The sequence below is a fragment of the Amblyomma mixtum genome, chromosome 3 (assembly GCF_055824585.1).
Source record: "Amblyomma mixtum isolate Tamu chromosome 3, ASM5582458v1, whole genome shotgun sequence".
Lineage (NCBI taxonomy): Eukaryota > Metazoa > Arthropoda > Arachnida > Ixodida > Ixodidae > Amblyomma > Amblyomma mixtum.
Genome location: NC_143014.1, coordinates 137939107 through 137964534, shown reverse-complemented (window position 1 = coordinate 137964534; position 25428 = coordinate 137939107). Strand labels below are relative to the sequence as shown.

At 46.6% G+C, this 25428-nt stretch overlaps 1 protein-coding gene, 1 non-coding gene and 1 pseudogene across 2 annotated transcripts; 2 read left to right on the top strand and 1 right to left on the bottom strand.

Moving 5' to 3' along the window:
* Positions 1-834: 834 nt before the first annotated feature.
* Positions 835-13081, top strand: LOC149352141 (uncharacterized; annotated as a pseudogene).
* TRNAL-UAA (transfer RNA leucine (anticodon UAA)) lies at positions 2040-2123 on the bottom strand. The gene has a single exon. It is a non-coding gene; the product is annotated as a tRNA-Leu (tRNA).
* A 3832-nt stretch (positions 13082-16913) lies between the features above and the next one.
* Positions 16914-24833, top strand: LOC149352140 (endothelin-converting enzyme 2-like). The gene is made up of 2 exons (XM_089575665.1): positions 16914-17219; positions 22929-24833. Exons 1-2 carry the CDS (start codon positions 16914-16916, stop codon positions 24831-24833), a joined length of 2211 nt encoding a protein of 736 aa, XP_089431791.1.
* The last annotated feature ends 595 nt before the right edge of the window (positions 24834-25428 follow it).

Sequence of the window (25428 nt, the reverse complement as noted above, 5' to 3'; positions counted from 1 at the left end):
ATTTTTATTCGGGGTTTTAAAGGGGAAAATTATTTTCCGAAATTGAAGGCCCTCGGCATCGAAGCTGAGCTCAGTGTTTAAATTTTATAGTGTTAGCAATGTGGTTCGAAATGTTGAAAGTAAAAAATGCGCACCTGAAAGATCGTTGCGCAGGCTTTCAAAATTACATATTTATAGAATGGCGTCATTCGCACTTCCTACGACCGCCGCGGGGGCTCAGTGGTTATGGCGATCGGCTGCTGACGCGAAAGACGCGGGTCCGATCCCGGCCGCGGCGGTTGCATTACGGTTTCGATGGAGGTGAAATTCTAGAGGCCCGGGTAGTAGGCGATGTCAGTGCACGTTAAAGAACCCCAGGTGGTCGAAATTTCCGGAGCCTTTCACAACGGCGTCTATCATAGCCGGAGTCGCTTTGGACGTTAAACCCCATAAACCAAACCAAGCACTTCTTACGCATCAAATACAGACGCTGTTTTCGTAATCGATGATGTAGAAAAAGTGAGCATGATTTTGGCGGCGATACTACGCGCAGCGACGGCACTTGAATATTATGTAATAGTTAAGATAAGCCAACTGAACGAGCTTTAAAATGCGTATTTTTGGCATTCGATATTTCGAACCACATTGTCGATTAAGAAAAGTTAAAAACAGGGCTCGAGGCGGTTCTTTTATTTTTTTATGCATTTACATTACCCCTAAGGGCCTTGGCATTACAGAGAGGGAGTGCTAAGTATACAAAAGCGGGAAGAAATATACCCTTGGCTGCATGAATGTTAAATAGCACCTGGGTATACATGGTTAGGTAGTGCTACGTGGAGCTGCTTATAATTTTCAATGTCTACAATTGCGGAAGGTGGTTCCAGTCACGTGAGGTTCGCGACAGTAATAATTGCGAGAAGCATTTCGTGTTACATGACACGAATCCTACTGATCAATGCGGTGAAATACATAAATTGGCTGGGGGATGAGGTGGTCAACTAGAGCAGGATGATGATATAACTTCTGGAACAGGGCAATACGGAACACTTTTCTTGCGCGAAATCAGCAATGGGAGGCAGAGATCAGACTTCATGGTAGTTACACTGGCAGTACGTACGGTTGTAGTCAGCAAGGATGAAACGAACGGAGTGATTCTGGGCCACCTCGGTGTCGCTAATTAATTTCTCATAAGTAGGGTCCCATACCGAAGTAGCATATTCTAGTTTGGAGCTTGGATACTGACAACCTTCAATTTCGCAATATAATTTTACCCCTTAAAATAAAAAATAAAAAGTTGAGGTGTTAACTTTTGTTAATTATCCATGTAATTAATGAGCACTATCACGTCATAGTGCACGTGTACAGAGAGCACTAACATATATCCTGCAGGTTTTAAAACTAAAATCTGTGTCCTTTGAAAAATCCGAGTTGATATTATAAAAACACCGGCATGAAGTGGAGATCAATTGGAAGCAATTACTTTTGTCTCAGCATTACAGACAGCGAATCTCTGTTACACATTGAAGCGTGTCTAAGCATTTTAATCCTAGCCCTAAACGATGTACGATAACATCTTTCTTTATCTTTCGAACAAACGCTTAATTTTTTGGGAAGTTTTATTTTTTGTACCGGACGACCTCTCCTCCATTTCTTCTCATAGAAATTCCTTTCTCTCTCTCTCTTACTTTGTGCAGAGAGCTAAGGGTGCCTTTTTTGTCTGTGTATTTTTACTTCGAAGAAAGCGTGGGCACTTTGACGCGTTTTTCTCCCGTGTATGTCTGCTGTTTACTCTCTCGATAGGTAGCCACAGCGGTAAACAAAGTACACTGTATCGGGAGTACTGCTATTTTGACAGTGGGGGAAAAAAAAAAACTTCAGCTCTTCCTGAGATGTTCTCAAGGTGGATTCACTGTTCTAAAGGTGGATTCACTAGATGTTCTGAAGGTGGATTCACTATTTGACGCAGTAGTTGAGAAATCCTGTGTTGTGGCGATCGAAAAAGATTTGAAATAAAAATTCTCAGCCTATTCCACAAAAGCGGAGGCTAAAAAAAAAATGACTGTCAGGAGTGGGAATCGAACCCACGCCCTCTTTTGAGGACCAGGGCTTAAATCTGGCGCCTTAGACCGCTCGGCCATCCTGACTGGCATGCACACGGTTTTCTAACAATAATTTATTATGAAGAATGATTACAGCAAGTTGCATCATAAGTATCGCCTGTTGCATTGTTTGTATATGAGATCAAATTCGGGCGCATCTGTATTTTTTTACATCGTGATTTTAACAGAGCTGCTGTTTAAGCCGGAGGTTGTTCCGTTCGGTCGCAGTAATGAGGTCACCCACGGACTCCTAACGCCCCTGTCGGAGCGGACAGCTATTGTATCAGTTGTTGGGGGTGGGGGGGGGGGGGGGTACTATAGACGACAACTGGGAAACTGGCACCGTATTACGGAACGATCACAAATTCTGTCAAAAGTTATTAACAGCGACGTCAAAATGACGAAACGATGTGACATCGACGCTTGACGCAACGAGGAATCAGCCAATTACGGCAGAGCGGCGCGCGGGAGCTTTTTTTTACACGAATTTTCTGTAAAAAGACTAAAGAAATGCACAGCGATAAAATTAATTAATATTTTATTTTGTCGAAACACTATGTTTAAAGTTGGAAAATATTAAGCAAAACAAGAAGCGTACGAAGCTGGGCTATTAAAGTGGCTGGCGGGTAGCTTTCGCTGCCGCGGGGGTGCGCTGACAGCGGTAAAACGTCAACAAGCCGCTTTGCATGAAAACAGCTGTTCCACGCCTTGATACTGTTTTATTACGCGGCGTCTGAAATCCAGGTAATGTGCGGTTGACCTAAGTACGCAAAAAAAAATCGACGAAACCAACTTGTTAAGGCCTGTGTTGTTCGGCTCTTCTGTTTCTTTCTCCTCGATCGGGAAAGGGAAGACGACCAAGAAGTGCGATTTGCGGGGCAAAATAAAATTCTTTGCCAATATAAGCATGTTTTGTTTGTATGTAGCTGTGGCACAGAGGTGACGTCGGCTGTGCGATGCCGGAGTGCGTCTCGTTACCAACCGCAGCTTGCATGAAAGCCGCCGGTCGCGAATAACCGCAGTGCCATAGCACCCGCCGCTGCACTGACAGCGTACTCGCAGGCACACCTCCCAGTTCATCGCCGAGTTCGTCGCAAAGCCACTCCGCAGTCTGCTTCTCCAGTCGACGAAAAAGGCGTCGAAACAGCTCGCCCGGCAAGTCAAACGCGTCTTCGTGCGCCCTCCTTCGACGTTGCTCACGCCGGCGCAGCCGCCTCAGTCGTATCGTCACATACACCGCCGCGGCCGCCTCCATTTTCTGTCACAAACTTGTCACAGAAGCAACGGTCAAATTGACCGCCTCAAGGCAATCACAAAAAAACGTCAATTTGCGCCTGCATAATTAGGTGTGCAACGTCATCACTTCTGTCATGTCCGTGACGCAAACGATAGCCACTCATGACGCAAAAAAGCAACATGGCCGCCGGCCACGGCCGACCAATAGGAGCGCGGCCATGGCGGGGCTAATTGGCGCGTTTTTGAGAAGTTTTTGATTTGACAGTTTCGTAATACGGCCTCAGATAGAAATGACGCCTGTAATCACGGACGATTAACTTAGTCGAACCAAACTCAAACAGCATCGCTGTGTCATCAGTCTTACACGAGAGTGTAAGCGGAGCCGCCGCCACTCCTCCGCTGCGCGGGTGACTCAGAGGTGCCCTCGCCGCTGCGCCGGGAGTGCATTCTCCAGGAGGGGTGACGTCACACGGCGTACAGCTGCGGCGCTGGGCCACCGCCCACTCCTCCGCTACGCGTGTGACTCAGAAGTGCCGCCGCCGCTGCGACTGCCGCGCCGTTGTTTCCACAATTCTACCCTGGATGGCCATTGGTCAAACCACAGCCATTTTTTTTTTGTGGTCCTGATTTCACAGTAGAATTTTGGACCCGATAATACCCAGTTGTTTCAAATTCTACTTCACTGAAGTTGTGCAGGCTCTTGTGTAGCGTCTTCTCCTGTTACGGGTTCGATCCCGGCCGCGGCGGCTGGAACTTCTTTGGAGGAGAAATTCTAGAGGCCCTTGTGCTGTGCGATGTCAGTGCACGTTAAAGAACCCCAGGTGGTCGAAATTTCCGGAGCCCTTCACTACGGCGTCTCTCATAGCCTCAGTCGCTTTGGGACGTTAAACCCCATAAACTAAACCAAACCAATCTTCTCCTGTTACTTCCTGCGAAAATGACCTAAAAGCCCCAGTATCAATTGCTATCGCTCGCACCTCCTGCTTAAACATCTCCCAAGAAGAAATAATGGCATGACGCCAGTTGATCAAGATAGCTGTTTTGAGCGCATACGAACGATAAGTTGCTGTTCATAGATCAATTCAACTTTTAAAGTTCCCACTGCCGCCCAAATGTTTAGTGATTACTCCCCCTGAGCCGAACAACCACCATACAATAATGACTGCCGCAGTAATAATAAAAAAGAAAACAAAACTGGTGGAGTTTTAAATTACAGTTGCCGTGAAAAGAGTGCGGCAGATGCATAGTCTTATCTACACTGTAAAAAAGAGTGTGTAAAATTACAGGAACTCTTGCGGAAATTATTGTTGCCGCGCAGAACACTACGTGACTGAAAATAACAGAAATGTATTCAACCAAAAAACAAACATTATCTGTTTGCGACCGCCGTGGTCTATTCACGTGCGTTTCTAGTAAGAAATAAGCCAGGAATAATGCACCTGAAAACCTTAAAAACTGCCGCTTATTTTTCAAAGCCATGAGTACAGTAAAGGGAAGCGTACCGCTAATTGTTCCGCATGGCTAGTACTCTGTGGCCCTGATTTGATGCGGAGCTGCACTTCGCAAGATGGATGTCAAGTGAATGTCTTGTTGCTGCATCTACTGGATCGCTTTATTTGGACGGTTAGTGAAAAATCATTCTATGCCGCTCCTAACAGACGGAGTGCTTTGCTTTGTGTCATCTAACGTGGTCTCTAAGCTGTATTGTGGATGTTGCGTGCGAGGGAAATGGATTGCTGCAGCGAAATGTTAATGCATGGTCACAGGGCTCTCGTCTTAAAAAATGGCGCGAAAGCCCGAGCTGTATATAACTTTCATCCTCCACCTTATGGTTTCAAGCAGCCTATGCACCATAACCTGTTCAGTTTAATGTGCAGCGTTGACAGGCAACTAAAAGAACAGGACGAGTTCTCACGCGCGATTCCCTTGCCGCCGCTGATGCCGCCGAAGCGGCAAGCGTCGTTTGTTTATAATCCGTTTCATACATCAGGTATATGCGAAAGGTACGCAAGTAGTCCGCAAAAAAAAAATAGAGAGAGGTATCACTCCGCGCTGGTTTCATGGCCGTGTGGTCTAAAGCGTCGCTCCAGAGAAAGCGACAAGGGACTTCAGGTGCATGAGTTAAAATCCTCCTCGTGACTTGTTTTTTTCTTCTTTTTTTTATAGGATTTCGTATTTGACATAACTTTAATTTATAATCTTTTGTTCAGAACAGTTCGAATACCGCGCTCTTCGTAATTGAATCTACGCGTATCCGTTATTTGATGGACACTGTTCATTGAGCTGTCGAAACTCGCTGTATAAATTCAAGCGCAGTGTATACGAATCCCTGACTAAAATCGCATGCTTAACTCTTTCCTCGCCGCACCTATTCAAACTGTCCCTTTGAACGATGGAGCGAAATGGCCTGTTCTGCACCATTCAGGCCGTCTGTAACATTCGTTTTCGCCGTTGCCGAGGGCATTACTCCTTCCTGGTCTTCTCAGGAGGTACCCGGCATGTGATGGACGGTTCCGTGCCACCAGCAGAGCTGCATATGGAGTTTTCTGCAATGCGGTCCGGGACCGACTGTGGCACTCCGCTGTGGAGTAGCGCCAAGCAGTTCGCGCGAGCAGTTCATCAGTTTTTAAAATTTTTTTCTCAAACTACACTGTCATATTTTTTTAGTCCATTTTTTGCGACTTTTCTATCTAACTAAGCAATGCATGCCCAGTTTTTTTTATTTGTCACTAAAGGAAGCTCTTTTAGCTGCACTGTTATGTGCTATGAGAGAGAGCAAAATGCAGGAATTTATGGCGATTTTTTTTACGCCACCCTGGTATGGCTTGTTTTACCACGTTAAGGAAAGAGTTAAATCTTGATTCATGCAGTGACAAATTATTAACTACAGTTCTTTGCTGTCTTGGCTTCTTCTTTTATTTTCAGATTGGATTAATCCTGTTGTACGTATCTGGTACAGGCAGGGGCTTATTATTTTTGAATCTTTTTAGGTTGCCCCAAACTAATATATGTTTTGCATACCGAGGCAACAGAAATATCACTACTCCAGCGATGCAATAAACAGGAGGCCAACTTTTAGAGTAAAAAACTTTATTATGGATGCGCAGCTCTGACTGATGGTGTGAGGGGTTGGGCTCGACCACTTGCAAGTCAAGGAAGCTCATCGACACCACTTATGTCTTCGTCACTGAAATGTAAACTCAACTCATCCAAGGTTGAATTGAGCGAATCGTCGATACTGAAAACGACCGGTTCGATGTCAGTGTCCACAATCGCGTCGCGTTCCCAAGCTTCAGCCTCAACTTTCTGTACATGTACGAGGGGGGACCCAAAAGAAACCGGATTTTTTGTATAAAAACTTTATTTATTAACTCTTGCACAAAATTCCTTCAGTCACCTTCAAAGTAATCTCCATGAAATGCGATGCATTTGTCAAGTCTTTTTTCCCATTGTTTGAAGCATCTCTGGAACTCTTCAACTTTGATATCGTCCAGTGCCCTTTGCGAAGCTGTTTGTACGGCCTCCACATCACCAAAACGCTTCCCTTTTAGGCTTTTCTTCATTCTCGGAAAGAGAAAAAAGTCGCACGGGGCTAGGTCTGGTGAATATGGAGGGTGGGGAACGACAGCCCATTCCCGAGAGGCCAAATAGTGGGTCACTCGTTAGGCCGTGTGTGCGGGGGCGTTGTCGTGATGAAGGAACCAGTCACCTGATCGCCAATGTTCCGGGCGTTTCCTCCGCACATCCTCTCGCAGACGTCTTAAAACTTCCAAATAGAAGTGCTGGTTAACAGTCTGGCCAGGGGGAACAAATTCTTGGTGCACAATTCCGCGAACATCGAAAAAGACAATGATCATTGTCTTCACATTGGACTTCAACTGTCTTGCTTTTTTTGGTCTCGGAGAGTTGGGAGACTTCCACTGGCTTGACGCTTGCTAAGTTTCTGGGTCATAACCGTAACACCAACTCTCATCACCTGTAATGACTTTTGTCAAGAAGTTCGGATCACTTTCAATCTCATTTTTTAAATCCCGGCTCAAATTCAATCGAATGTTCTTTTGATCCTGTGTGAGAATGCGAGGAACAAATTTTGCAGAAACACGTCTCATTTGCAACTCCTCAGTCAAAATTCGCTGACACGAGCTCCAACTCACACCTGTCTCTTCTGAAGTTTGGTCGATCGTGGAACGACGATCTTCGTTCATTTTTTCACGGATTTTTTCAACGTTTTCATCGTTTCGAGACGTTGAAGGAAGCCCAGAACGAGCATGATCTTCGACACTCATCTCACCACGTTTGAAGCGCCCAAACCACTCGAACACTTGTGTGCGGCTCATAGCATCCTCTTTAAAAGCCTGTTGCAACATTTGGTAAGCTTCTGTTGCCGATTTTTCAAGCAGGAAACAAAACTTCAAACACACTCTTTGTTCTTTTAAATTTGCCATAAAGATTTCGCAGGCGGAACAAATAACTGCAAGCGAAACACAACAGTACGCTGAAATGTTTACCTTCAAATTGATGTCGTCTGCACAGCTGTTTCGTGAAGGTCTCTACTAACCCCATCTAGCGGTAGAACTCTCTACTACGTCTACGAATGGCAGCGCGCTCTCAGATCGGTTTTTTTTGGGTCCCCCCTCGTACACAACAGTTGAAGGAAGCAGGAGAGATTGTGCTACAAAAAAAATGGCTGAGGCTTAACTTGGTTAAGCCTGGAGAATGCGAAGCATCATCGTGTCGCGTAATTTGGAGGCGCACAACCACAGCGACGGTGCGAGGTGGGCCCCCGTTTCTCCACTGTCGTGACGTCATCGTGTCACGTGGTGTGACGTCATGTATCACGTGTCACGTGGTGTGGCATCATCGTGTCACGTGATTTGGAGGCGCACAACCACAGCGACGGCGCGAGGTGGGCCCCCGTTTCTCCACTGTCGTGACGTCATCGTGTCACGTGGTGTGACGTCATGTATCACGTGATTTGGAGGCGCACAACCACAGCGACGGCGCGAGGTGGGCCCCCGTTTCTCCACTGTCGAGACATCATCGTGTCACGTGGTGTGACGTCATGTATCACGTGATTTGGAGGCGCACAACCACAGCGACGGCGCGCGATGGGCCCCCGTTTCTCTACTGTCGTGACGTCATCGTGTCACGTGGTGTGACGTCATGTATCACGTGATTTGGAGACGCATAACCACGGTGAAGGGCTGAAGTGGTAGCTAAAGTAGTATGCTTCGCATAAAACTAGCTACCCTGTATACGCAATGCCTTGTGACCTCGAACGTACCAGGAGCTTGGAAGAACGCTAACATTATATTACTTCATAAGAAAGGAGACGTCAAGGACTTGAAGAATTGCAGAATAGAATTCACAAATATTCTATACATTGAGCGAAGCTGGTCAGTTCTGTTTCAAGCAATGCACCTGACCAACCACGTAAACACCTTGCTAGGCTCAAGTGTTGCACAGACTTTCGATGACCGACTTAAGACTGTTGGATGGCAAGTTTTTCGTTACGCGCACAGCCAAGTAAAGAGAGTATGTTCGAAGGCATGTCTTCAAGAAACACTAGCTGGTAAAACTAACAAGATGTCAGTGGCAGTTGATTACGAAGCCACATCACTACAACTGCGAGCAATCTTCGAAGAAGACAGAGCTGTTCTACAAGCTAACATAGGTAAAATTCAAGGGGGCACTTTGTTGATCTAAAGTGCGGTGAGGCGAAAGGCTTAAATGCGGGGTTGCTGCTTGTGTCACTGATGCGTGGTTAAGATGTTAAGCTTCGCCTCAAAGAGTGGAACGCGAGATCGTCTTGCAACGCTGGAAGGGAGTCAACAGAACGCCATCGCTCATTCGGCTCTACGCCTTGCTCGTCAGTAAATTGGTTTTTGAGGAAAGGAAATGTATCTGTCTCGCATATCTCGGTGGACACCTGAACCTCGCCGTAAGGGAAGGGAGGAAGATGAGAGTGAACGAAAAGACCGTATTCACTAGACGCGCCTTTGTTCATTCCAAACCATCGAGCTGGCATGGCGGAGTGGTTAGCGTGCTCGTCTCGCACTCCGGAGACCCTGGTTCGATTCCCCGACTCGATCAATTTTCTACTCGGTTATATTAATTTATCTGGTCTGACTAGAAAGTTTAATTAAGCTCATTGGTTAATTAAGCAACGAACTAAACTCAGTCCCACTTACTTGGAGCATCACTATACGATCCCTTTAATTGGCTGCGTGGTTACTAGCCAAAGTACGATTGGCCCCGTTTGAAACTCGCGCACTGTGATGTCACGACCATTTCGACCAATTGAAAAGCGTGACATTTCTTTCGACAACTCCTGCTTACAACGATGAGGCATTAAAGTCTTCCGCCTTAAAAACTGACAAATGTACTTTGCGTCAGTCATTTCCTTGTAGTCGCCACACGTTAATGCAAAATGTGAAATGTTCCATAAATAATAACCAAGTGAGCACTGTGTTTTATGAGGGCAGTGCAGTGATTGCTTTAATACCACACCTCTGGCATTTGTACTGAGATAACAGAAGAAGCTGAATGGTTTATCTCAACCTTGCCATAGAAGAAAAATTATCATCAAAGCCAGCGGAGTTGCTGTGGTGCGTTCTAGCGTGCGATGCAGTGCTCACTGATATTAAGTGAATTCACACATGTGCTCAGGGCCTAATGCAATTGCTCTTTTATTGCATCCTAACGCCAATCCTAACGCTAATGTACATGTGAACTGGATTTTTCATATTAGGAAACGGCCAGTGACGATGACTTGGGGGATCTGCCAAGCACTCCTTTCATCTGCGCAAAAGGCAAGATAACTGATGACTGAATGAAGGGTTCATAAAAAAATAGCTTCAGAATGCACTGAAGGATGCTAGCTTGTCTGAAATGAAAATCTTTATAATATTAGACAAATATATGAAATTTACTAAAAGATGCTTGCCGCTAACTGAAAACGCTCAGTGGTGACTGTGGATTCTATGTGCTTACATTAGGCCAATGCCATATTCGTATTTGTTATCCCTTCCTCGTTTTTCACTTATCCTCCTCAACCTAATGGTCATGAACCCAGTCCCTTGAATGAGGGGGCTGTACATGTAACCGACAGACATCATGAAAATGAAGAAACAAGTTCAATAATAATTCTTCCAACTCTTTTCAAGGACGGACATTTTTTTACTGCTAAAGCATTCACAGTCTGCGTAGACAGCCATCCAGTGCTTCATGCATCCAGTCCAGGAGAGGCCTTCAAGCTCCTGTTCTTTTCCCACTTCGCTTTCAACATCCAGTACCGGAAGGAGATGAGCCTGTGCTTGGAATTCACACAGAGGTAAGAATCGAAGCCGATGTTCACTGACATGTATACTTGCCTGTCGTCACAGAACGCCCTGAGCAAATGCATAGTGTGCAGTCAGCCAATCTTACGAAACCGTATTTATAAAATCGGTCACTACGCTGTTAAAGTCAAAGCATGCGAAAAAAAAACAGTTCAACTGAAAAGCTTGTTGATCATTTCGCGCATTCATCAAGAATATCATACCGTCAATGAAGTTTGCTTATAGAGGTGAAAGTTGGCATTGTTATTTTGCAAATTTATGAACTGGCAGTCAGGCGCAGTAATAGCTAAAAATATTTGGGCAGTGTGCTGTCGCATAGGAGCAGCACCAAAGTAAGAAATTTGCCCTTAGGTAGGGAGTTTTAGCAACATTGTAGTACAGGAAATGAATAATTTACTTGCCATTGACTGATGTAATAACATGCTCTCATTATGCAGTCTCATTTTTGAAAATATGTGCCACACCACGAGACATCGTAAAAAAAAACTTTTATCTCTAAAGTAGTAAAGTAGCAGCCTGGGGTCACACCTGTGTGCTGTTTATTAGTCCTACTGGGAGGTTAATGCAGGTGCATACAGACAGGGATGCAGTCTATTAAACGTCAAGGTGGTTTGTGATGCTATAGCCCAACTTGAAAACAGAGCAAGTGACAAAACACGCAGCTATATTATGAAAGGTGACTTCATTTTTAACGTTGACAGATTTGTATCTCAAAAACTGTGAGAAATACGCCAGTGCTTTCCGTTGGGCTGGATTGTACAGCAAAGCAGATATTAAGTACCTCATATGGATCAATAATTAGGCAAATGATGAACTTAAACAGGCTAACAAACTTTCTATTTCTTATTTTAAATGTCAAGGTTGTGTTTTGAAATTTATCTGTAAAGATCGAAGGTTAGCCTTGTTTTTAAATTTTCTTACTCGGCAATGTAGTTAGAAGTATTGAAGGTCAAAAATGCACTTTTCAAAGCTTGTTCAATTAGCTTGCCCACATTACCTAACTATACAATGCCATCGCTGTGCGTGGTGTCGCCACCGATATCAAGTTAACTTATACACCTTCAAATACGCCAATTGTGCCTGTATTTGATGCATGCATAAAAAGTGCATGATGGAATTTTTTATAAATATGCAGTGCTGGAAAGCCGGCTCAACGAGCTTTCAGATGCTTATTTTTGACTGTCGATATCTCGAACCGTACTGCTGATTAATAAAATTTAAAAACAGCTGACATTGGAAGTGGACGGCAATGAATATTGCAATCTAACCTTGCCTATGAGATCAAAGAGAGAAAAGTCTATCGAAGTTAATCGTTGAACTACTGATACATTTTGGGTACATAACGTTTCCCTTGCTGTACAAACCAGCTCAGCAGACCACACCAACGTAACTCGGTATTTAAAATAAGAATCTGCGAAAGTTACAAAAATCGATCTGTATCTAAATTATCAATGCGAAGGAAAAATATATCTGTCCTGCTCTTTGCCCGCCACATTTCACGCACACACTTAGGGTAATGGAATTGGGATATGGCATTCAGGCTTTGTTTTCTTTAATCGGAGGGGTAGCCAGAAGAGAGGTAGTAAAGACCTAATGTTTTGGTAAAGCACGTTGCACCTTGTTTTATCCATTCAATCCCTCTCATTCATGCGGCCACATGTACTGTCGGGGCTAAAAGTTCCTAGGATGCATGAGCTACGAACGAAGCCGACAGCTTTATTATTACCCGCCGTATGAAATCCTACTTCACTTGTTGAACAAAGTCAACCTCAAATTGTTTAATATCTGGTAGTAAAATGATGTGATCACTGAGAAACAGGGCACTTAATTGTCTTAACTACAGTCCAAGAGACTTCTGCTTCCGATGGTTCATGTATGACCGCAAACTCCACAAACACATGCGCCTCATAAACAATGAGAATGTAGAAGCACCACATGCTATTTCCGCCTTGCAGTACCTGGGACTCATGCTGATGTACGGTTTTTGATAAAGCGAATCTTGCTGCTCTATCATTATGAGGAGCTTTCCAAGGAGGTTTGAGGAGGAAAGTGACACCTCACAAAGCTAGAGTTTTATTTCCAGGTGGGAAAAAGTAAGATTAGTGTTTTTTTTATTAGCTCTTACCACTCAGAATATAGGAGATCAAGCATGAGACCTGGGTTTTTTAACACATCTCAGTTTGTTTTGCTTTTGTCGGAGTGGTTGTACAAATGTGCAACATGTATATTTTTGTCTTTCAACTATAAAAAGTAAGTTGTTAGTTCTTTTGCCTCGTTGTTATTCTTAGGTCATGTCTCTTTGTTCCAGGGCTATTGCAGCTATTAACCCTGAATGAGGAATGAAGGTTGAAAAGACAAGCGGAAAGCTACACTGCCTGGCACCGAGTTGCTGCGCTGATAACAGCACTGAAAGACTACGACTTCTAGATTTTTGTTTCTGTTGCTCTTTCTGGTACAGCACATTTTTTGCTCAAGTATTAAGTATTCCATTGGTAATTGTGGTGCTCATATAGTTTCAGAGGCGTGTGCTTAAATCGCATGGTACTATGTTTTCAGCTTCATTTCAATAAAATGTTCTTTCATATCAAGTTGTTTGGCTGTACGACTCAAAACCAGTGTTTTGTGCAACGGCTTCATATTTAGTTATTGTTAAATTTGCTAGAGGCAACTTCCCTCGAGAAGCGAATTATGGAAACTTGGTTTGTTTATTGCTGCTAATTCATGTACCAGGATGGCAGCTTGCAGCAGTAATAGTCATCCTTTGGCCAATCTCACAATTTCATTGGTGTAAACGATGTAAAGATCGTATTTGTAATTTAATGTGCACTTTTGTAAATTCTTGCACAGAAACTGTTTTGTGCGGGAAGAAAAACTTTAACATAAACGAACAAAAACCAGGAAACAGAACTTTGCAGGCATTTCAAATATATTTTCTGCAGACAAAAATAAAAATATGTGTAAATTAAGAGGGCAGTCAAAAACAGACAACTGAACTCAATTTATATACACAGATTTTCTGTATATGATAGAAAAGAAACATTGTAAAATAACAGAATAACTGAAAACAGAAAAGTCAGCTTAACAGACATTTTACAAGCTTTCAGTAAAAAATAAACAAAAATTTGAGAATCACAGGCTTACTGCAAAACAGAAAATTGAGCTTTACAGAAATTTCATATGGATTAAAATAACTGAAGAACTTAACATAACTGTACAGACTCTGGCAGGCCAGCTGCCAGAAAATGTGTTTCTTTCCAAAAAACATTTTACAGCGTATGAGTGCGTGAGAATGCCACTCGTGTGTGAATGAGCGAGAATCATGGCATGAGGCTCCTGGTCAATGAGTCCTGCATAATCTGTAACATGTAACACTTTCTACTCCTCTCTTTGTGAGCATTAGGGACAGCTCTATCAGTCAAGTCACATATGTAATTAGTCTCCCTTTAGCAGAACATGCTGGTCACAGTCTACTAAGCTAGCCGTGCTTTGAAACAGGCCGGCGTGCTCTGCTATATTATTAAACAGTTAAATGCTGATCAGTAGCCATAGCTTCCTGTAGAGCAGAAAATCGCAGCTTACTAACCGCCCTTCAGCTTCGTTATTGCAAGACAAGGTAGAATAAGGAAGGGCCTTTCCCAGAAACAAAAAAACAGCCCACTGAAAGGCTCAGAGCATACGTCACGAGGACATTATGTCCGGACAAAATAGCAGAAACCAAAAAACAGCCCACCGAAAGGCTCACGGCATACATCACGAGCACATTATAACCGGACAAAAAGAACCCGCGTGCCATCTCGGCATACTCCTCATAGTCAATGTTCATCCCTTGGACGGCCACAAAATCAAGACGCCTGCTGTGAAAAAGTCGGCGGAGTTGCCCCTGTTTCTGGCGAGACCTAAGAGCGCTCAAATTCAGCGTTGAAACTGCCAACTCCGCGGAGGTTGTCATGATTACCACACAGGTTTGGCCTGTTTGCATCTGTCTGTCCAGCAGATGGCAAAACCGCCTCAAGACCACCGCCAGCAATCCGGGACCGCGAACGTCGGCATTTCCCGGTGTGTTTCTACGCTTTTCGGCGATGGTGAGGCTTCATACTCACTGAATCATCGTCACCACTGGAGTCGGAAGCGCAGGACTCGTGCGCTTGTGTAGAGGCTCAACAGCAGCTAAGGCCTCATTTACAACAAGAGGGGACTGGCCTGCGAGCGCCTCCTCAGCATTGACCGCAGGAGCCAGAGTGTTCGCAGTGCCATCCGCTGGGTCATTAGGGCAGATGGCAGGTTCCTCGCCGGTTACCTGATTCGGCGTCTCAAAGCGAGGCTGTGCCACGGTGTCTTCCACTGTTTCTTCACACTTCATGGCAGCACTTAACTTCACGATAACGACTATTGCATTGATGCTGGAAGACTGGGCCAAAGTGGCGTCCATGATTCGCTTTTGTATAAATTTCGTCAGGAGGCCGCATACGGTGCCGTAGCTTGTCAGCATACATCTCACGACGCAGTCTGCTGTGTGACCGGAGCGCCGGAAATCCTCGCAGCGCGGCGTGCGGCAGTGCCGACGGATGTGCCCAATGTGGTTGCATCGAAGACACAGGGGTGGTCTGCCAGAGAGAAGAACGATGACCTGTACGCCACACACCGCCAACGGAAGCGGAAAATCGCTAGGCCGACTCCTTTAGGAAGAGGCAGAACGTCTCGGCTTTGCGTTCTTATTTGCTCCATGTCCAACACCTTCCAGTTTTCCGCTGAGATTGAGGTCACTTCGCGTACGCCCGGAGTTGCTCTCGTTCCCTATAAACACGAATACACCTATCTGGGAGTAAACGGAAGTAAGCTGTGCACACCCTTTTATAAAAGGGTGTGCGCTAGAGGACAACTTTACTCCCTTTCTACTCTCTTCTGTTAAGAGTGTATGAAGGCGTCTTTCCAGCACTCGGTAAGCCACAGAAGCTAGAATTTTGCCTCCTTTGATTCAGGGTACACAGCTACACAGCGAGTGCTTTTAACCAATAGTTATCCACATCAAAGAAGCTCTTCTTTCAATTGCGCTGACTTTTAGGTGACCATCCAGACGTACGACTTATGGAATTGTCCGAATGAACTTCTTTACTTTAGGTGCAGAACACTCAGAAGGGAATCTCTCAACTCTTGAGGCTGGTACGGTCGCCAGGCAATTTACTCATGCGGAAAAACGGAGTCAGTAACCGACTTGCCAGTTGGGACAAGAGGTAGAACGATACGGTATTCATTACTGCTGGTGGCAGCCTATGCAATACCTCGTCCAGGGATTGATTAAACCTTTGAAGCGGAGTACATCGAGCAACGCAACCGCATGGAATGGCGTCTTTGTTTCCTGACGGGAACCGTCCAATAGTCACTACATTCACACGCCATATCGTAAGAGCTGCCGTCCTAAGCTCTTCCTCGTGTTCAAAATTTATCTGCAACCAAAGCTTCCTAAACGTGGCAACTTTGGTTCCGTTCCCTCTTTCAGTCACCGATCTGACAGGGTTTGATTAGTTTATTTCGATGAACAAATCTGAATTATTTTTTATTTATTTACCTATTGTTATTATATAATTATTATTGTTTTTATTATTACCTTTGTAATTTTTAATTTTATTTATTTAAACGTTTTGAGCGCCTATCAGTCGCCGCCTGTGTCTTGGCCAATCCCCGCAGTGAGTACGCGCCATTATTTTGAGGACAACAACATCAAATGGCAAAGCTCTTTAACCGCGCACTTTCTGTTTTCGTTTAATTATCAGCGGATATATCCTCAGGTGAACGTCGAAAACTGCGGTTGCTAATATTGGTTCTAGTATTGAGTGCTAATATGGGACATTTTGGCGCATACACTGGAGCCCTTTCCTTATATTCATTGCTTATTCGTCCTTTATTTCTGTTCTGCCGTTTTATTATCCCAATCTTCCTTTTCTTCCACCTTTCACTCTTGCACAAAGGCCTAAAGGCCGGTTGTTCAACCTCCGAGTTGAAGTTCTGCCGAAAATTTTCCCACCGAGGATGGGCTCCGAGAGCCTAGAAAAGAAAGAAGAAGAAAAAGAAGTCGGTAGCGAAAGCGCACGTGCAACGCGCTGCATTCCGAACGTGGCGCGTGGCTCACCAGCAGCAGCGGCGGCGACGGCAGCGGAGCTGGTACCGAGGGCGAACAGACCGAGCGAAAGCAGGAGCGGCTGAGACTTCCGAGGCACTTATTCCGGTCTCACACCAAGGTGCGTGCAGGGGACCCAGGACCATGCTGAAGCGCACAGGCGACACGGTGCAGTTCAGGAACGTCGCCATGGCTGACGACGGGGGGAGCACATCCTACAGCAGCAGCACGAGCTCGTCAGACTCTGACCCGGGGGCAGCCGGAGGCGGAAAGCGGTTTTTGCGCCCGCAGCGGCGCCCAGGACTGCAGCGGCTGAGCCTCCGAGAGATGGTGCAGCTCGGGGAGATGCGCCGAGACGCCCAGAACGCGGGCCATCACGGAGATGCCCCAGCGTCCGCGGGTGCTGCACCCCGGGGTCAGGAGCCGCCACAACCGGCTCAAGCTGCACAGGTACGGATTAATTCACAGGTATAGCCGACGTACTCTGGCCTTAGGATTCTTCAGTTGGCTACACTGTGCGTGTATTCACGGAGGAAGGACCGCTACTGAGGCATTAGAATGCGCTGGGCACTCAAGCCCCTACGCTAGGTAATTATAAGCTGGAAGAAGCAACGCGCTTCCTGCGTAACTCCTAGGAACGGCAGGCCACATGATCTGTTCCGATATGCGATTTGCAGAGGGTTGCCGCCCAGTTTTAGATCTGTTTTGTTGCCTCATACGTGAGGTACCACGGTTTCGCATCTGGGGGCCATATTTTGTGAAGATTTCTTTCCAGATTAGTTCTTCTGTTCCCCTGTCATTGGCAGCAGCTGGCTTTGACGTCAGAGTTGAGAGGCTTGATAGGAGTGGATAGATGGGGCTGATCAAAGAGAGGGCTGGGCGGGGCTGACTGAGGCAAGAAAATGAAACAGCAAAAATTCTGTTGAAATACATGCCCAGAATGGCACACTGGAGGATGAGCGGCAATTCGAAAGCTACTTGCAAGGAAACCCCTCCTTCTCGCTGTCACCGAACATAGCGCAAAAAATTGGCTGTGGTTTGACCAATGCCCATCCCGAGTAGAATTGCGGAAGCAACGGCGTGGAAATCGCAGCGGCGGCGGCATCTCAGGGGGCACTTTGACTGTCTAAAGTGCGTAGAGGCGAAAGCGTTTTCCGCACCACTTTGACTGCTTGTGTGGCACTGATGACGTCACCACTGGATGACGTCACACATAATTAGGGACTAATTACTGAGTAATACCAAATTTCTGATTAATGATACTAATAAACTACTAATTAATGACGCTTAAGCTTCGCCTTTAGGAGTGGAACGCGAGAGCTTGTTGTAACGCTGCCAAGGAGTCCACGGAACGCTACCACCCGTTCGGCGCGATGCCTTGCCCTTCGAACGCAACGCTTTTTGAGGAAAGGAAATGGCGCAGTAATTCTCTGTCGTCTTGGTGGACACCTGAACCGCACCGTACAGGAAGGGAGGAAGTGGGAGTGAAACAAGAAAGAGGGGCCGTAATGAAGAAAATGAAAATTGTATGTGAGGAAAGGAAACTACGCAGTAACTGTCTCACATATTCCAATGGACACCGGTCATCCGTTTGTAGAGGAAGGGAGGAAGTGGGAGTGAAAGAAGAAAGAGAAAGAGGGGCCGTAATGAAGAAAATGAAAATTGTATTTGAGGAAAGGAAATTACGGAGTAACTGTCTCACACTCGCTCCTCGCGCATGTGCAGTTGGGGCTCTCCGGGGCTCCGCGGAATCGTTGCGTAGTGTTGCTTCCGCAACAAAGTTGTGTGCTGGCTTGTCAGTCATCTGGTCCCCCATACCCGTGGCCAAAGCGTGCGCCCACCCCCTCTCCCAGCATAAGTTTTTCGAATTCGCTTTGCAGAAACACTTAGCGTTAACTGAGCTTTGCCCTACGCAATCTCCGCAGTTGCCCCTGTCCTCTCACAATTCGTAGTACGCTCTAAGTTATACGCATTGATCGGAAGCTTTGGTTTGAACCGAAAACCACGAATAAAAGTACGCCGAATTTATTTTTTTAGATCGCGGTTTTAACGGATAGCTGGCTATTTAGCTGGCTATTTAGTATTAGTTTCAGCAGTCGCAGACAAAAATTAGCTAAACGTTGGAACCTGAAACGCGGCCAAACAAGGGAATCGTTCGAATTTAGTACCTTGGTTATGAGTTTTGCGGCATGATCCGCGAATTCAGACAGGGAATTGCACATCGGTAGTTTCTAACTGCTAGCTGAGCATTGTCGGCTATGGTTTCGGCGCCGTCTTCTCAAACTTATCACACGCTTAGGGCGGTCGCTTGGTTAAGTATACGTAGGTTTTTTCGCTGCATGTAAAGACACGGACAACTTATGGAACCGTTACAGGCATCCGTCAAAACGAAACCATGTCTAAACTGCTTTAAAGACTGATGGCTTTCATGACGGTTAAACAGGAGTTCCATCGCTTCCCGCAGCATGCTGACTACGTTATGCGCGGGCTTTTTTTTTTTCCGCGCAGAGTGCAACCAGGACACGACAACCAAGTTTTTAGAGCTAAACTTCCACTCTCGCTTTTGTCTCACGACTTTAGCATTTAACCGGTATTTTTAATTTTTGTCATGAGTGCACGACTTCATTCAGCTAGGATAGCTCTCAATACTATCATTTGCGTAAACTACTGCTACATGAGGTGCCCGTTCTAGAAAAAAAGACCGATAAACTATATGGTTTGGTTTACAGGGTTTTAACGTCCCTAAGCGACTCAGGCTATAAGGGACGCCGTAGAGAAGGGCTTCAGAAATTTCGACCACCTGGGGTTCTTTAACGTGCACTGACATCGTATAGTACACGGGCCTCTATAATTTCGCCTCCATCTACATGCGACCGCCGCGGCCGGGATCGAATCCGCGTCTTTTGGGTCAGTAGCCGAGTGCCATACCTACTGAGCCACCGCGGCAGTCAGGATAGTTTTTAGACCACATATGACAATTCATTATTTCACCAAAAAAAAAACAAACGATTATTCGTATGATAGACCAAAATATTCACTGAAACAAAAGCCGAAAGTTGCGTTCTAAAATAAGCACCGAGAAAAGTCCGCCGAATTCTTCAAAAATAAAAACCGAAAAGTCCAACTCTTGGTTACATGCTTCCTCACTGACCCCACGTAGTGAAAAGTAAATAGTGAAGCAATAATATTGCCCTATTTTGTTGCGGAAGCAACACTACGCCAGGTGTGAGCGATTTCGCGGAGCCCCGCAGAGCCACAAATGCGCATGCGCGAGGAGCGAATGACGTCACGTGGCGCACATCTGGAGAGCAGCGCACAGCCTACATCTCTCTCTCATCACCCCACGTACCTCTAAGCACGATTAAGGCGTCCACTGACCCAGGGAGCCGTTATGCGCACTTCCTTTCCTTAAAATGATCGGAGTGTAAAACGTTGTCAACGCTAACGCCAATGAACACAACGAAAGCCGACGGCCTATCCAACGCAAGCGGCACGCATGTGTGTCACTACCAACGATTAAGGTGTCCACTGTTCCAAGAGGGCAGTTATGCGCCTTTCCTTTGCTTTGGGTCAGTGGACACCTGAATCGCACTTATATGTACAGCCTTTGCCAGAAGTAACCCGGCACAGGTGGTTTGTTTCTTAGCCGCGTAGCGAAGAACTTATGGCAGCCGTTAAGCTATGAATCTGTATAAAGTAAGGTGAGCCCTTGTCAGCACATTTTGAAACCTTTCGTTCTTTACGGGTGCCGTAGCGGCTTTATTATACGGTTGAGAAGCAAAAACCTGTTGCTCGGTTACTTTTAGCAAAGGGGGTACGTGGGGCGATGAGAGAGAGAGATGTGGGCTGCAGGCATTGACAACGTTTGCCGCCAGAAACGCGGCGCAGAAGCAATAGGTCGTCGGCGTTCATTATGTTATTGGCGTTGGCGTTGACAACGCCATTGGCGCGTCGTTGCTTCCGTAATTCTACTCTGGATGGCCATTGGTCAAACCACAGCCAATTTTTTTTCTTTCCTTTATACAGGTTGTCCAGGCTAACTTTAGCCAAGGGTTAAAAAATAAGATATTTGAGGTAGGCCAGGGAAACCACTTACATACAGCTACCAACCGGCTTGCGCATCATAGACAAGTTTTTGTATTGCTATTAAGGAGTAAATAAGAATTTTTCTAAATACGTAAATATTGACTTTAGGCGGCAGATGTGAATAGCAAAGTTGGAGAGCACCTTCAGAAACCCCCATTCTATTTGCGATAAAGAAAGCCTCACGTGTATCTTTTTTCCAAGCTCCAAAGAAAGTCTGCGAAATACAAAAAAAATCACATGACTAGCGCATTCGCGCGCCACTATTGTGCTGCTTTCAGTCCTAGCTTGAGTGAACGAAATCAGCTGCTGGCAAGGTGCGACGACCCCACTGCTCCGGCAGGCCGATATGTCGACGGTGGTTGCGATGCCTGTGCGAGCCAGTCTAAAAGCGTGACGGCACAAGTTGCGCCGCAGCCCCGTCGCCATATCTCCCTGCCGGAGCAGTGAGGTCGTCGCGCCTTGCCAGCAGCTGATTTCGTTCACTCAACCCAGGATTGAGAGCAGCACAATAGTGGCGCGCGAATGCGCTAGTCACGTGATTTTTGGGTTTGGTTTGGTTTGGTTTCTTGGGGTTTAACGTCCTAGATCAACTCAGGCTGGGGTTCTTTAACGAGCACTGACACCGCACAGAACACGGCCCTCTAGAATTTCGCCTTCATCGAAATTCAGCCGCCGCGGCCGGGATCGAACCCCTCGTCTTTCGGGTCAGCAGCCGAACGCCGTCACCACTGAGCCACCGCGGCGGGCTGATTTTTTTGTATTTCGCAGACTTTCTTTGAAGCTCGGAAAAAAAGATACACGCGAGGCTTCCTTTATCGCAAATAGAATGGGGGTTTCTGAAGATGCTCTCCAACTTTGCTATTCACATCTGCCGTCTAAAGTCAATATTTACGCATTTAGAAAAATTATCTTATTTACTCCTTAATAGCAATGCAAAAAATTGCCTGGATGCGCAAGCCGGCTGGTATGTAAGTGGTTTCCCTGGCCTAACTCAAATATCTTATTTTTTATCCCTTGGCTAAAGTTAGCCGGGGCACCCTGTATGTCTAGCACGCAAGCTATACTCCAAATCATAGCGCGCGTGTCTGGCCGAGCTGCCGACATTGCGCGGCGCGCTTCTTCCGCTCGTTATTTTCAAATGTGTTTTGCCCTAGTTGCTGCAGGGCGTTCGTCTGACAACGCAAAGTAGCTTACGATTAGCCGTTTCGAAACCCATACACGTAGAAGCGTTAGACGAAATGGGCCTGAGTTTTATAAGGGAAGGGAGACAGCAAGCCAACTTTCCAGCCTGATTGTGCGTTCTCTGCGGCGTGCAAAGGTGCGATTTTGCAAGTTTATGGTTTATGGGGGTTTAACGACCCAAAGCGACTCAGGCTGTGAGGGACGCCGTAGTGAAGGGCTCCGCAAATTTCGAACACCTGGTTTTCTTTAGCGTGCACTGAAATCCCACAGTACACGGGCCTCTAGAATTTCTCCTCCATCGAAATTCGACCGCCGCGGCCGGGGTCAAACCCGCGTCTTTCGGGTCAGCCGCCGAGAGCCATACCCATTGAGCCACCGCAGCCGCTTATTATACTCAAATTATTGCGTATGAGTGCGCTTTCCAGCCACCCATGCCACACATGCCACGCAACAGACAAGCACACAGCGGTCTTCTAAAGCCTAGCGCGTGGGTTTTATTCTTGGTAATTTCGGCGACGTTTTTAAGCATGAACATTAAACCGGTCCTCGTCCACGTTTAGACAGATATCCACGCGCATTAAAAAATTCAGATGATTGAAACTGATCCCGAGACTTCGACTATGTCACGCCTGATAGAACATGTGTAGCCTTTTTTTCCGAAGCATGTATTAAAATAAATTCTACATTTTCAAAGGTTAACTCAAAAGTAGTACATGTAAACAGCATTATCTTTTTTTTTTGCCTGCGCAGGTACGCGGCTATTTCAATGTCGCCTTTCGTCACGCCAACTGTCTCCGCCCTGGTCCTTGGACAAAAGTCATTTTTGTCTCACTGGCCCTCCTGTGTGCAACGCTCGCCTGCTTAAGCCTAATGCATTGGATTCGTCTGCAGCGCCGGGACTTCCATCGATTCAGCCCACGAAGGCCGCACGTAGGCCAGGCCAGCCTTACTTTTCTCTCCGACTGTGACAATGGTGCATGCAGGAAGTACGCGGCGGCGGTTGAATCGTCCGTCAACCGATCTCAGGACCCGTGTACCGACTTGTACCGATTTGTATGCGATGGCTGGAGGCAAAACCACCGTCTGCTTTCTGTTGTCAACGTTGTCGAAAACGCAATGTACGACCGTGCGTTCAGTGCCGTCGAGACAGTGGCCTGGAACCACAGCAACCATGATACCCCCGCGTCGTCAACATCCAATGTCCAGAAAAGGGTGGCCACCTTGGTTACAACATGCGTAAAACTCGCAGAAAGCAGTCTTGCCAGCTTGAAATGGTTTATGATCCAACACTACCTGCCATGGCCAGAGACTTCCCGCAAGGACTTACTGGACATTTTTCTTGACCTGTCTGGAAACTACAACTTCCATCTGTGGTTCCAGATAAGCTTAGATCTGTCACTCTACCGCAGCAGGACGGGTGAGCCCCTACTAAAGATCGGACCAAGCCCCAGTTTCAGAGCCTGGATTGCCTTGATGCGCACGTTCGGCAGCCAACCACGGGGAGCGACACCGTCTCTCCGGTATCAAAAGTTCGTCCGGAATATGCTGCGCCTCTTTGACGCCCCGGAATGGCGTGCCGACGAGTTGCTGGCTACCATTGAGGCAATGAATAGGCTTACTCTGGCAGTGCTGGGTCCCGCGATGGCAAATCCCGAAGAAAGGACTGTGCGGATGTCAGTCCGAAACTTTACTGAGACTGTTACTCCCGGCGTCTCCTCCGGCCGCTGGGTGCTACTACTCAACCAGTACTTCATCTGGGCCGGGAGACTGTCCGCCGATACCATGATACAAGTCGAGAATCCCGACTTCTTCCGAGCTCTTGTCTACCTCTTGGGGCTGAACACGGAGATGCGGGAGGCTATGACACTTAGCTTGGGGCTTCGCGTGGTAACAGAGATAGGATGGATGGCTGACCGAGAAATCGCCAATGGTACACTTGAACTAATGGGGCTCCCTTCGTCGGCGCACATTCGCCGCTGCCTCGTGCAAGTGGAGAGCAGTGTAGGTGTTGCTTGGTTAAGCCTATTTTCTGGAAATCGTATAGCCGAAGCCCTAGTTAAAGATGTTCGAGACGCCCTCATCGATGTCGTGATGCGCCACACAAGGACCTCATTCGACCTGAGGGCAAGAAGTGACGCGGCCCAGCTGGACGACGAAAGCTTGTTTGCCAACGCACTTCCTGACACAACTTTCGGACCCAGCTTCTTCGGCAGCTGGCTGGATTTGACGAACTCGCGATGGCAGCTCCAGGAGCCCAGCCTGACTAACGTCCTTAAACCGGGTTCTGCCATCAGCCAGCGATGGAGCCTTCATAGCGCACTCACGGCATCTGACGAGTACTTCCTGTTCCCCGTGTTTCACTCGGATCTGCCTCTTGCGGCCAACTACGGCGGTGCCGCAAGGCTCATAGCAGATGAAATCCTAAGAGGCCTCTTCTATGAGTTACTTGCGAGTGACAAGCAGCCATTAAGCCGGTACTACTACATTTCTCACCCAAACGAAAGCGTCCGTGCCCAGCCCCAACAGGAGTGGTCTCCGCATATCGTTGACACTAAAGCTCTCTTGGCCGCATGGAAGGCTTACAGGCTAGGCTTCTTGCGTCATTCCAACAGTTCTCATGCCAAGAAGCCAACCCTCGAGGATGACAGGCTATTTTTCTTTGCCTCCTGCTATGCACTTTGTTCGAGTGATGACTACGTGGGCGAACTCTACGGGGATGCTAGTCGCCGATGCAACATGCCTGTCACGGCACTGCCAGAGTTCAGGGCATCCTTCGAATGTGACAACCAAAAATGACAACCGGCTTCAGTGAAACGCTTTTTTTTTAAGCGATGACCTTCCGCGACTTTGTTTTGACGCGTCAGACGTGGAAGTGTGAGTGAAGTAGCTGTTTTGCGATGTTTGTACTGAGTGTGTTTGCTATTTGTGTTATGTACAGTGTTAAGTCCCTACTCTTCGATGTCATTCTGTGCTGTGTGACAGTGCTGTTTTTGTGCGTAACGAATGAAGACTTCCTGTGCAGTCATCGAGGACACCTCAAGAGAATCTTCATCTCTCATCCGTAGGGCAGTGCAGTGTCACGAGAGAAGAAACGTTTCTTCTCTTGCTCCATGTGCGCATTTGGTGTTTTCGGTTTTCTCTGCGCGAAGTCTCTGGTCGCTTTCGGCTCTTCGATGCACTCTCGTTTTTTTTTTTTTGGCCCCGGATGCTGAGCAAGCCGTAATTAAGAAATGTGTGTGGTGACTAAAATTAGCTATTGCTTGATTTGCCTGGTGGTTAAAAGAAACTGAACGCGCTTGTGTCAGGCTCTAGATGTTTCGGATCATGAGTGAATGGGAACGATCATTGGGAGACATGGCGTGAAAAGGCTTCGTGAAGGCTCCGTTGGTTG